Source organism: Callithrix jacchus, chromosome 4 (genome assembly GCF_049354715.1).
Source record: "Callithrix jacchus isolate 240 chromosome 4, calJac240_pri, whole genome shotgun sequence".
NCBI lineage: Eukaryota > Metazoa > Chordata > Mammalia > Primates > Cebidae > Callithrix > Callithrix jacchus.
The window spans coordinates 155,298,052-155,310,777 of record NC_133505.1 but is presented as its reverse complement, the minus strand read 5'-3'; the positions used below and the strand labels follow the sequence as shown (position 1 = coordinate 155,310,777).

The 12,726-nt window shown below is 42.9% G+C and overlaps 1 protein-coding gene across 8 annotated transcripts in view; it reads right to left on the bottom strand.

Annotated features, from left to right (window-relative positions):
- The window catches only part of SASH1 (SAM and SH3 domain containing 1), a 361,653-nt gene that overhangs the window by 41,698 nt on the left and 307,229 nt on the right, over positions 1 to 12,726 (bottom strand). For 2 of the 8 annotated variants that reach the window (XM_078370278.1, XM_078370279.1), the window contains exon 1: positions 1,662 to 2,039. The exons of the other annotated variants lie outside the window; for them this stretch is intronic. In XM_078370278.1, the coding sequence (XP_078226404.1) occupies positions 1,662 to 1,673 (12 nt within the window). In that variant the 5' untranslated portion in view covers positions 1,674 to 2,039. Of the gene's footprint in view, positions 1 to 1,661; positions 2,040 to 12,726 lie in introns of those variants that run through there. 8 annotated transcript variants of the gene reach the window in all.

Here is a 12,726-nt window from a genome sequence, read left to right as displayed (position 1 = left end):
AAATGAATTAAAGTGAAAAAAAAAAAAAGTGTATGTTCACACACATTCAAACATGAGATAGTGTGGCCTCCCCTCCCTGTCCCACCCTGGGTCAGAGTTAAATAGATCATCTTCTAAACAAGAAGGTGAACTCAGTCATCTGAAAGACAGCTCCTCACCAGAAAACCTTCAAGAGAAAAAGGCAACTTATCCCACCAAAAATTGTGGGAAAGTGGATTTCCAATACTGTAAACAGAAACATTTGATTTCCAGCCTCTCCTCTGCAGATTTTTCCAGCAGAAAGCCCATATGGCTCAACTTTTAATTACTTTGGCTAATGCTATATGTAGTAATTCTGTGGTGAATGCTTAAGTGTTTCATTTCTGGTTTCCATAGCAACATTACATCAGATTGCAGACAGCTGGCTCCACAGTTTTAAACCATAACAAATTGACCAAGCCAAGACACAAAACTATAGCTGCTTTAAAGAGATAGCACACCATTCGCCAGCCAGGCAGCTGAATGAGGAACCTATGGGGCCCGTTTGGCACTCGGAGGAGGGTGGAGCCTCCTTCCTTCCCAGCTTCTTTTGGAACAAGTGCATCCTTGACACATCTGCAATGTTCTAATAGGAAAGACATGGAGCCAGCGTGGAGAACGTTTTATAACACAGCTACACACCGGATGATCAGAAAAAAGGAACAAAATGAATAGCATCTGTAAGTACAAACATTTGTGTGCCGGAGCTCACTGAAAGCATCCCCTCACTGCTCCAAGAAAGCCTGTGGCTCCAAGAAAGCCTGTGCTGCTAACAGATACTTCACCGGACCCTGTAACAGTTCTTGGGACTACAGTGTGCAGAGCAGATTCTTTCCAAAAGCCACTGTGGCACAGTTGTGCAGGCACAGTGGCAACGTGCTATAATAAAGATTACAACAAACTTGCGAGGAGCAACTAGACTCTTTGGAGGACCGCTTGAGACCACGCTGATCACAGGATTACAACTGTGCCCTTTGCAGAAGCACTCTCACTCAGCTTGCTTCCCTTAGACACGCTGTCACCATTAACACCCAGACTGAGCCCACTTATCTCCCCCAGTGCCACGTAACACCCAGAGATATTTAAACATTTCTGAAAAGCACATTAAAACTGAAAATGAACTTGCTTGTGAAATTCACACACTGGTCTCTCTAACCTAGTGCATGATCAGACATACATGCTTCAGCTTTCTAGGTCTGCTTTGTCACAGCATGAATCTTAAAGTTAAGACAAGGAAGCCAATCAAGTATAAGCTTAAGAAAAGCAATGTGCTAGGTGTCATGAGTTGAGGGGGAGGGGGGGTGAAGAAATGAAAAGAAAAGCAATGTGCAACACTGTCTGAATTCAAGTCCTCCCAGGAAAACCCACCACAATTCACAGCTGAGCCATATATGCTCATTTTCTCAAATTCTCAAAATAAAATCTGCTATTCTCCAAAAGTTATGCATTTTCACTGGTGAACATGCAGGGCAAAAATGCTCAGGATTACCAGGTAGGGGAGAAAACAGGGGAAGAAGGACAAATCTAGAGGAATTTAAGAAGAAAAGAGAGAGAAACGTCATAGGCAGGAGCAGCAAAAACTTTTACTTGAAGCAACAGAAAACACATTCTTTCTTTCCCGTCAAAAGCATTCAGCGACTTACCGGCTTCGGCATTTAGCAAGCCTAAGGGGCAATTCTGAAGACGTCCGGTACCTCCCACCCCCCTCCCCACTCGGAGAGCGTCTTCACTCTTGTGGCATCAACTCCGCAATCTGGAAATTAGGATTAGGCACTCCTGGAACATGTCTCTCTGGAGTTACATGATCAGGCAGGCTCCACCGTCACAGCTTAGTATCCAAAAGAGAAAGGGGAAGACACTGGCTTCAATTAGCTTCTTTCTGCTCGCTGACTGATTCCCCAGTCGCTTGCTAACTGCATAACTTGCAAGAAAGGCATAAGTCATCAGCTCTAAGCAAATCTCCTATTCACCACAAGGAAAAAAGGGAGTGTTGTGCATGGCCAACAATCCCTGTTTTCACTGAGGAAGGCTCTCTGACCTCCTGCTGGCCTCCAGTTCCTTAATTACTGTCTATGGAATTCCAGAGACAGAAAAAAGAACGCGAGAATCTGAGCAAATCCGGGACAAGGAGGACAAGGACTAACCCTTAAAAGTGACTGAACTTAAAAAAAAAAGATCTCTTTTGCAGACATTCTTCTGGACACCCCCGTAAGGGAGTAGTCTCAACGACAAATAGACACCTTCCAATGGCTATTTTTGAAATTACTGAATTAAAACTTAGAATTGCGGTTTTCTCCTAGAGTTGTCACTTTCTCTCTCTCTGCCCACTCCTTTTTAAAATTTTAACCAGAGTAAATATAGGTTATTTCACCTTCATTGGAGCTTCTAAAACTCTCTTAACAAATTGTTTTAATGACCATTTCAGGGCATCTGAGTTCTCCTGCCTTCTAGAAATGTCAGCATGAGGACTGTGTCACAAGATGATCATTTAATTTTCTCAAGGATCTCAGGGGAGCCACTAGGCACATGCTGTTACTTAAACAGAACATCATCTAAACAACACAGGGCTAAAAACCCATAGAAAGTCTCCATGACGTGGGCTGCAAGTCACGTCTGTCTTTCCAGGGGCTAAGTTCGTTCACTTGGGTAAGTCATTTATTCCCACTGCACAGTTCAAGCTGCTTGTTTCTAGACATCCCTTTTATTGTGTGAGTCTTTATGTATGATGCTTGAGCCCGTCGCCTTATAGGACATCACACAACATAAAATACCTAGCTACACAGGACTCACGGGTATGTATGAACCACTCTCCTGCCTTAAAATGACAGAACTTTAAAGTTAAGCAGGATCCGGAGGTTACCTAAACTAAACAAAATGACCAGGCTCAGTGGCTCAAGCCTGTAATCTCAGCACTTTGGGAGGCCGAGGTAGGCAGATCACTTGAGGCCAGGAGTTTGAGACCAGCCTGGGCAACATGGTGGAAACTTGTCTCTACTAAAACTATAAAACTTAGTCAGGTGTGGTGGCATGCACCAGAAATCCCAGCTACTCAGGAGGCTGGGGTAGGAGGATGGCTTGAGCCTGGGAGGTAGAGGCTGCAGAGAGCCAAGATCTCTGCACTCGTTTGGGCGACAGAGTGAGACTTTGTCTCAAATAGTAACAACAACAACAACAAAAGGGGATTGGAATACGAAGCTCCCAAATGGAGGGTCATGTTTCACCCTGCACACGTTGCAGGTTCTGCACCAGATCACCAGAGCTCCACCCCCTTTTCCTTGGCTATTGCCCTGCTCTTCTTCCCTGGGCTGTCTGGCATCTCTCAGTCCTTGGCAAGAATTACACTCCCTTCTCCCCCTGTCTTCTGCTCAGAAATACCTCCCCTCAACCTTTATGGAATTTCCTCTTCTTTCTGCTGCAAGGGCTCACCACACCTTCCCTAAACTGCCCAGTTCCCCATTTTGCAAATGGATTCTCCCACAAACTCCCCCTCCCCTGCCACCACCTGACAGCCCAGCTGCTTTTCCCATGCTGTACTTCCGACACTTGTATTTGTCAAAAGCCCACCATTCCCAGGCACTGTGCTAAACATTTGCATGCATGGCCCCATTTCACAGACAACAACGACTGGGGCAGAATCTGAGACTTTGTGGTTTGCTCCTGCCACTACCCTACCTCAGCAAGGCCTTTCTTCATGCAAGGTTGACAACTGTGTGCAAAGTTATTCTCAGAGTTCCATAAACCTGGGTGTAGGTATTTTCCACTGAACGCCTTCGCTACAGGATAAAAACCAAGAAAATGAGAGAGCCCCAATGAGACTGGGGTAAAGGGAAGAGCATTAGCCCAAGGTCTCAGGAGTTAGAACAACCTGGGTTTAATTTCCAAGTTCTCTAGCAAATCACTTTACTTCTATGGGTCTTAATATTCCCACACATAAATTTGGTGTAGTAACGTTTTTCTTACATGAAATCAACAATTGGAGTTCAATAAGCACTTATTATTATTATTATTTGAGATGGAGTTTTGCTCTTGTTGCCCAGGCTGGGGTGCAATGGCACAGTCCGTGGTTGCAGTCAGCTCACTGCAACCTCCACATCCCAGGTTCAAGTGATCCTCCTGTCTCAGCCTCCCAAGTAGCTGGGATTACAGGCACGTGCCACCACCCCCAGCTAATTTTTGTATTTTTAGTAGAAACGGGGTTTCACCGTGTTGGTCACGCTGGTCTTAAACTCCTGACCTCAGGTGATCTGCCTGTCTTGGCTTCCCAAAGTGCTGGGATTACAGGCGTGATCCACCACGCCCAGCCTTATTCTTAACTCTGCAGTCTTCTCTTCACAACTCATTGGAGTTCAAGCAACATCTAATTTTCACAAACTGCTTTTTAAAGATGCTGTGTAAATAGCAAAGACCATTCAAAAACCCAACAACCAGTGGCTCTTGCCTGTAATTCCAGCACTTTGGGAGACCAAGGTGGGCACATCACTTGAGGACAGGAGTTTAAGACCAGCCTGGCCAACATGGTGAAACCCTGTCTCTACTAAAAATACAAAAATTAGCCGGGCATAGTGCACATCTGTAATCCCAGCTACTCGGGAGGCTGAGGTACAAGAATCACTTGAACCTGGGAGGTAGAGGCTGCAGTGAGCCGCGATCCTGCCACTGAACTCTAGCCTGGCGGCAGAGCAAGACTCCATCTTAAAAAACAAAAACAAAAACCCAACAACCTTTTTACATGTGAAAGCTAGTGATATGGTCAGCATCCGAGGCTGGCTCTGGACAGGCTGTTCAGATACAGAGAATACTCTGAGCAGCATTAGGGGCCAGAACACTGGCACTGAGCCAACGCAGGTTCAGCTCCCCTCTACGCCATGTGGGAAGAGTGTGTGGCTGTGGGCATGTTTCTTAACTTCTCTCATTTCTAAGATAGACAGTGAGAAGCCTTCTAAGGCTCTCTAGAGGATAAAACGAGACCTTGAATGTGAAGCCTAGAGCTTGACAGGTAGGTAAGTCTTCCATCCATGTGAAATACACATGAAACTCATGCACTGATTTATCCCGATACTTTGCGGAGGGTGGCAGGAAGGACACATCCCCAGTTCTTCCCCTGAGCGGCCTCTCCTCATAGCACAGGACTTGGAGAATGTCCTGAGAGGATGGGAAAGAGATCCGACCTTGCCCACTCCTTTTAAACCTCACTGCCACACCTCTCAGAGGGTGGCTCAGGTATTTATCAAGATAGTCGATGTTGGGCTCTTTGTGAGGACACACCACTGCTTGACTTTCAGAAGATAGGAAGCTCCAGGCCAGGAGCCTTGTCTGTTCTCCTTCTCCTTGCATTCCTAGTGCCCACCCATAGTAGATCCCCCATAAATATCGGTGCAATCACTGTGGAATGAAGAAGTTGAGATTCCCAGCCCTGTGGCTCCCAGCCCTGGCCATGTGTCAGAGTAAACTGTGGGATACTGGAAAGACTAGACTGAGCCAGGCCACCCTGGGAAGCTTCCTGGTGAGGGACGGATCAGGGGATAGACTTTGTGAGGGATGGCCACTGCTGGTCCTGTTCTCTGGGTAGCGGGCTTGAACTTATCCATGCACACAGTAGGTGTGCAAATTTGCTGAGAAGGGATTTCAGTATTTGACTCGTATGGTGAGGAATTGTTCCTCATTAGCTCCTTGGAACAAGGTCCAGAGGCCTTATCATGGAATATGTGACTGTGTGTGGTCAGATTCAGCTTCTGGTACATTGTGCTCCACTCTTCAGATACCATGCGGTGGAAAGGGCCTCAGAGCACCTGGTCCTCTCCCCCTCCTGCTTCCTCACAACATCTCAAACACCCCATGCACATCTCTGCCCTGGTGGCTCTTTTCTGCAAACAGCTTTGCTGATGGCATCCACATCCCTAACTCCTATGTATCCTCAAGTTTTAGTCCATATACTGTCTCCTCGGGAAAGCCCCGCCCCCCCCGGCTTTGTTCCTCATCTCCCTTAGACTAAATATGCTTTACCCAAGGACTTAGCACATATATTGCCATTGCTAAATTCCCTAGCCCATCACTAACTGCCCAGCAGACAGTGAGCACAACCATATTCATTTCCACATCTGTATGTTAGCAACATTTATTGTTTCTGACTACACATGATATATATTACTAAAAATTTGGAGAATAAAAATTCACAAAGTAGTAAGAGAAATGAAGTATCATCCTATACTCAGATAGAAAACTTGGTGATATTTTGGTTTATGCCTTCCTACTTTTCCCCATACACACATGCACACACAAACACATGCACACACACACAATATTGTTAAAAAAATTACAATATTCTTTTCCACACAAACAACACAGCCTGATGTTTCTATATGTTTCCTTATTTTTTTTTTCACAAGAAAGGATGATCTTTGATCTTTAGCTTTTCCACCTCCTATAGTCGCTATCAGTGTCCCCAAATCCTCCCTCAAATGCACACACACACACAGTCCAAGTAGAAATGACACATCTGCCTGTAAGTGGGGACCCTTTCTGAGCCATGGTTGCCTCAAAAGATTTTCCTTTAGAGAAACCCTGGGCCCTAGTGTATGCCGCACCCACACTGTTTTATAGCTAATTTTTTAAAACTCTATGTTTTGAACATTTTTGCATGTCAACAAATATTCAATACGATATTATACAATGTATTAATGATTCAATAGTATGAAGTACAGCATAATTTGCTGATATCGTGGCCCCCATAATTAGACATTTGTCTGTTTCCAATTTTTCAAATACTCCTTGGATGCACACATTGTGGTAAAATTGCTAACACGTCTAACACATTCTTTTTTTAAAAAAAAAAATGATTGGATTGTAGAATTGATAAGTAAAGTGGTGTGTCTTTAAGACTTTTGATACATATTAACAACTTGCTCTGCAGAAACACTGTATTGTTTTAAAATCTCACAAGTAGTTACCAAGGCTGAGAATTACAATATTCTTTTCCGCTTAGATAAACATCTATGTTTGTGCTAAACAGATATTTCCTGATTGAAATGGATGAATGAATGAATGCATGGATTCAAGGCATTAGGAAAGGCAAGGAATACCAATAGGAGGAAGCTGGCATTTCCTGAATCTATGACGGTTATCATCTAGAAGTCTAAGGGTAGGGAAAGCCTGAGAGAAGTTCAGAAATATAATTAATGTTAAAGTCAATCATGACAAATGCATGAGAAAAACACAAGATAAAGGAATTCCAATGTGGGAGGACTCATCTCTGGGTAGGAAAACTGAGGCACACTTCCATGAGGGGAAGAGTACCTGCCATGGGTTGAGGGGCATTTCCATGTGCCTACAGGAGTCTAGTCTAGTGTTTAGGTGGTCCTGGGGCCCTGCTTCTCCCACCCACCCCAGCCCAACCTTAGATGCCCTCCTATCTAGGCAGAGAAGAGCTCAGCTGATGTTGCTGCCTTTATAAACAGCATGTGACACCAATCAACAAGAGCTTCCCAGCCCTCCTCTTCCCCAAGCTTGATTTCATAATCTCTCCAACATGCCTGATCTCCCTCCATGATCCAAAAAGTGAGGCACTGAAAGTCCCTCCCTACCTTGGGGGCAGTGCACTGACTCTGGCTGAGTATGTTCATGATTTTCCTAACAGTGAGGTCTGAGCGGGGTCTGGCCACAGCAGAGGCCTTTGGTAATAGTGATCAGGTTAATGTGTTATTCTTCGTGTTTACAAAAAAATTAGTCTCACGGTTCAAATAAGTTAGAGTTACTTAAAAGTGTGTTGATGGGTTGCTAGAAGTAACAGTAGAAAATATGAAACACACTGTGGGTAATTATGTGTTTCTTTTATCACAAAGGAGTCAGGGGAGGACTCAGCTGTTTGGTAAGAAATATTTTGCTCACTAGCTGGTGGTGTCATTGCCCTCTGAAATTAGGAGATTTCTGTTAGCATATGGGAAAAAAAAGATGAGATTCCGTTCTTCTCCCAGAGGTGCAGTGGAACACTGAAATAATCTCTCTGGCAGTTTCAAAATTAACTAGTTGCTGCCAGATTTGAAGAAAGAGACAGAGGAGGAGGGGGCGGCGGAAGAGGGGACGATATTTACATGATAGTTTTATTTGGAAAAAGTATGTGAGAATTTGAGGTAATATTACCATTCCCTAGAGGCAAAGGCTTGTCAGCACTTAATTCACTTAAGAAACTGCTTTAAAATTTAACCATAAAACCAAAGGAGCAGCAAATGATTGTTACGTTCCACAATCAACTGTAATCTACACCTTAAACTCATGAACTTGGAATTGTTTTTAATCGCCCCCATGAGGAGAAGGGAGAAAATCCAACATCTCAGGAGTCCTACAGCCAGATCTAGGAAGACTTAAACAAAAGTGAATACCCACCTCCCCCACCCCCAATTCTGCAGGTTGCCACAGAGCAGAGAATGTCTTTCCTTCTCCTGAAGGGTCAGGGGAGAGAGTGGTAAGTGGAGGAAAGAGGACTGGCTTCTCCTTCACTCTGTAAATATTTGGAAGACATTTCTGCCTGGGGCTTTGTCACCCTGATCATAGGCCAGAGAAACATGTTGTTTCATATAAAATAACTGAGTTAGGAAACAAAGTGTTGGGAAGGTAATCTACAGCTCTACAGGTCCCTCTGTTCAGAGTGGGGTCATGTTATCCAAAGTAAATCTATGGTATCAGCCACACTGAAGACTAAAGCAAAACATCAAACCCACTCACTCCCAAGGGCATCTGATTCTCACATGCCATGGAAAAAGGATGATTCAGAACAGGACTGCCAAGTAGGGCAATTACATATGCGTTTAAGGCGCTGGTTTCTGGAGCTGATGAAAGTGTTCATCCCAGAAGTAGTAAGTCTCCTAAGGGATTGGGTGGTGTTTGCAAAGTCACATTACTTTTATGGCATCTTAGACTGAATGACTCATGGATCAGGCATGATGACTTCTCAGGGCTGCCAAACAACCTTGTCTAGGCAAATGGCAATGTAGAAATACAGAGAACCGATGGGGCCAAATGGCAATGGAGGGAAGGTGGGACCACCAAGACCATTCCTCCAAGCCAAACTCATGCCACCAGGTCAGTGGTCATCTGTCTAAGCTGGAGGTGAGAGGGTCCAATGTTACCTTCTAGACTGACGATCTATAACCTTAACATTATTCTCCTTATGTTTGCAGAATAAATAAGTAAATTTACTTCAAGTTCCAAATTGAAGAAATCTAGACTGAATACCTATCTTCAGAGAGGAATTATTTAGAGCTAAAAAGGTTGTTTGAGGTCATCCAACTGGCAAAACTATCAGGTCATGAACTCTGCCGAACACTGAACCACAGAATATTCTTCTTACAACAACTAACAAAATGAGCAAAAGCCCCCCCAAAAGAAAAAAAAACACAAAAAACTAGCAAAAATATTGCACCAAGAGCAACCAAACCAAGAAAGCTACGTAATCTAATGTACTAAATTCCATGACCAAGTTAAGAAACAAATTTCTGAAGCCCACTGGAAAAGGCTCACAACTTCTACAAAAGCAAGGCTGGCAAAAATGAAGAGTCCTTTCCTGTAACCCCAAATCTGGAAGGAAGCTGTGTGACCTCTTTATCTTTTTCTGATCTAAGATCAGTGGAAATGGCTACAGAAGATAAATGAGTGAAAAGATGAAAAGTCAAGTGAGGCTATTCTTGATTGAAAGACAGCCTCTAAAACTCAAAAAATGAATTAAAGGCAGACTGGCTATATTCCATCAATTACCCCAGCTATGAACCAGCTGGCATAAATTATGATATAGCACATTTAACACAGTTTGAGTAGAGAAAAGGTAGAGTCCAGGTATCTCAATGAAGATCACATTTCATCACATACCATGGCCAGGTTGTAGCAACAACAAACATAAATGGACCACAAAATAAAGCCCTCAACTGTATCTTGAAAGAAGAAAAAAAAAACCAAACAACTATTGTCAGATAGCACGGTAAACAAGTCCAAACATAATCTTCAATATCAGTACAAACAGAGAATGTGATCAGAGCCACTGAAACAGGAACAAGGTGGGAAAAAAATGCATGACAACTATACAAATGAACTATGACAAGAAGGGGGAAAAAGAAGAAGCATAGATAAAAACAAAAAGCCAGCCTTTTGAGCTCATCACTTCATCAGGAGAAAATATAACTCAAGGAACAGGAAGAAATTCCTAATCGTTGCTTTCCTGTATAAAATAATTTAACAAGAACACTAATTCTGTTAAATGAGACTTCAAAGACAAGATGAAAAACATAAATGATATAAATTTAAACTTTGCAGAAATAAGGAAACGGCCTATTACGGAACCAATTTATAAATAAAAATAAACAAAGAATAGAATCTAGAAGTCAAAATACTGATAAAGAGAAATGCTTCAGATTACTTGACCCAATTTTCTCATATTACTCAAGTTCTCAGATTTACCCAGCTCTTCCTCTAGACCTTTGACTTTGCTGCTCCCTCTCCTGCCACACACTTCTCCTTCTGTGTCAACCACCTTATCTGGGAAATCTTCCCAGATTCTCCTTGCTGAGGCTTGCTGGACGTTCTGTGTGCCCCTATCACAATAGGCAGGAAAAGCCTAATGAATTTCACAGCCATGCTTTTCATTAGTCTGGCTCCTTTTCTCAAACCCAAGCTCCTTGTGTACAGGGACTGGCACATAATGGGCACCCAGTAAATGTTTTCACATAAATAAATGAAAGAATGCTCAAGGTGGCATTCTTTCAACCTATACTCTGGGTCAAATGCACAATGTAAGAAGTGATTTGCATCCTTTTAGAAACTAATTGTGCAATACTATTAGCATAATACTAATAATAAATAGTAGCGTGAACACTGAAAAGCCAGGAGTTGTGCTGTGGTACAAAGAGGGAGACGAATGGGATAGAGAGGAGAACAAAAGGATATTTTTACAGAAATTGTACTGTAGAAAAATTTGGTTATGTTAAAATATTGCTTTCCAAATGATTTTTCTGATGACTGATTATTTTCTAAGAATTTTGATACCGTGGGTAATTATGAGAACAGTCAAATAGACTCAAAACAAGTGATGGGCAACCTATGATTTTAGTAAGCCAGCTAAGGTTAGAGATGGCCCACGGTCTAGCTTCTACTTACGAACAACAATAGGGCCTGGGCATCTCCCCAGCCCATCTATTAAATAAGAACTGACAAAGGGCAAATGATTTAACAAGGAATTGACATGTAATGAATCAATAATATTGAACAAGTAATGGAAATCCTCTTATGTCCACCTTATCCAGGTTGTTCCCAGGGTTGTTCCCAAAATAAGAAATTGGTATTAAAAATTGAAATGCCAGTCTCTAAACCAAATTAGATTACAAATATCTGTACTGAAATATAATCAGCTAGCAGGGGAAATGTGGTATTGCCTTTTTGGCATTTACGTATTAGGTTGGACAAAAGAAATTACCACTTTTATAGATCAAAAGCTGTCTAGTATCTTCAGTTCCACAAGATTCAACCAAATGAAAGAAACAACTGACCAAATTGTATCCACAAGCTACTTTTTAAAAATAGGTACCCTCAGATTATGTAGTACCTGGCTGGATATTTTGTCATTATTTGTTTTATTAATTGTGGCCCTTGCTCTTTTTCTTTTTCTTTCTTTCTTTTTTTCTCTAAAGACAAGGACTTGCTCTGTCACCCAGGCTAGAGTGCAATAGCATGAACACAGCTCACTACAGCCTCGTTCAGGCAATCTTCCTGCCTCAGCCCCCCAAGTAGCTAGGACTACAGGTGCATACTACCATGCCCAACTAAATTTATTTCGTTTTTGTTTTTTCTGGGGGTGGAGATGTGGTTTCACCATGTTGCCCAGGCTGCTCAAGAACTCCTGAGCTCAGACAATCTGCCCACCTTGGTCTCCCAAAATGCTGGGATTATAGGTATGAGCCACCATGCCTGGCCAGCCCTTGATATGTCAAGGAAGGCCTCCAGGCAGCGAACACCCTCAACTTCCTGCAGCTGTAGAAATCAGTAACTATAAAGATGTACCTGGTTAGTGCCCAAAGTCAAAAAGCCAAATGGGCCTACCATGAGCATGCCCTCCCAGATAACAGGTATGGAACACACACCCACACACTCCATGAGGCCATGTCACCAGTGCTCTCAGGCTCTAGATTATTTCAGTGCAATTAACCACTTACTCTTCACAGACAGTACTTCTAAGTTCAAACATGCTTACTAAAACCATACCAGACCCACCCTTCAACCCACTTACGCAATAATACCTTCTAAAATAGAAAACAAATTGGTTATGTGTTTGGTAAAAGCGTAACCAAGTAAACATGCACTTTTACATTAAGCTTGTTCTGACAATTCTAGCCTATCTGCTGATACATGAACATAAACCATTACTACCATGTTAATGCATGTACAAAAATAGCACTTTTATGGGAAGTCAAGTATTTTAAGAATGGCAGTTGACGGGAAGGGCAGAAGATCTTCACATTAAGTAACAAAGAGCTGAAGAGCCTGACCACAGAGGCAGAGCAAATAGGTGGCAGATTTGGATCTGAGCCCAAGGTCTGACTCAAGTCTGAGCTTAACCAGTCTCCTCTCCTGCCCACGCTGGGGGAAAGCCTGGTTTCCAGGGACTAGTAAAGGCAACAGCTTCCCTCTTGTGTAACTTTGTGGAAACATGAGGATATGAAGGGACTCAAC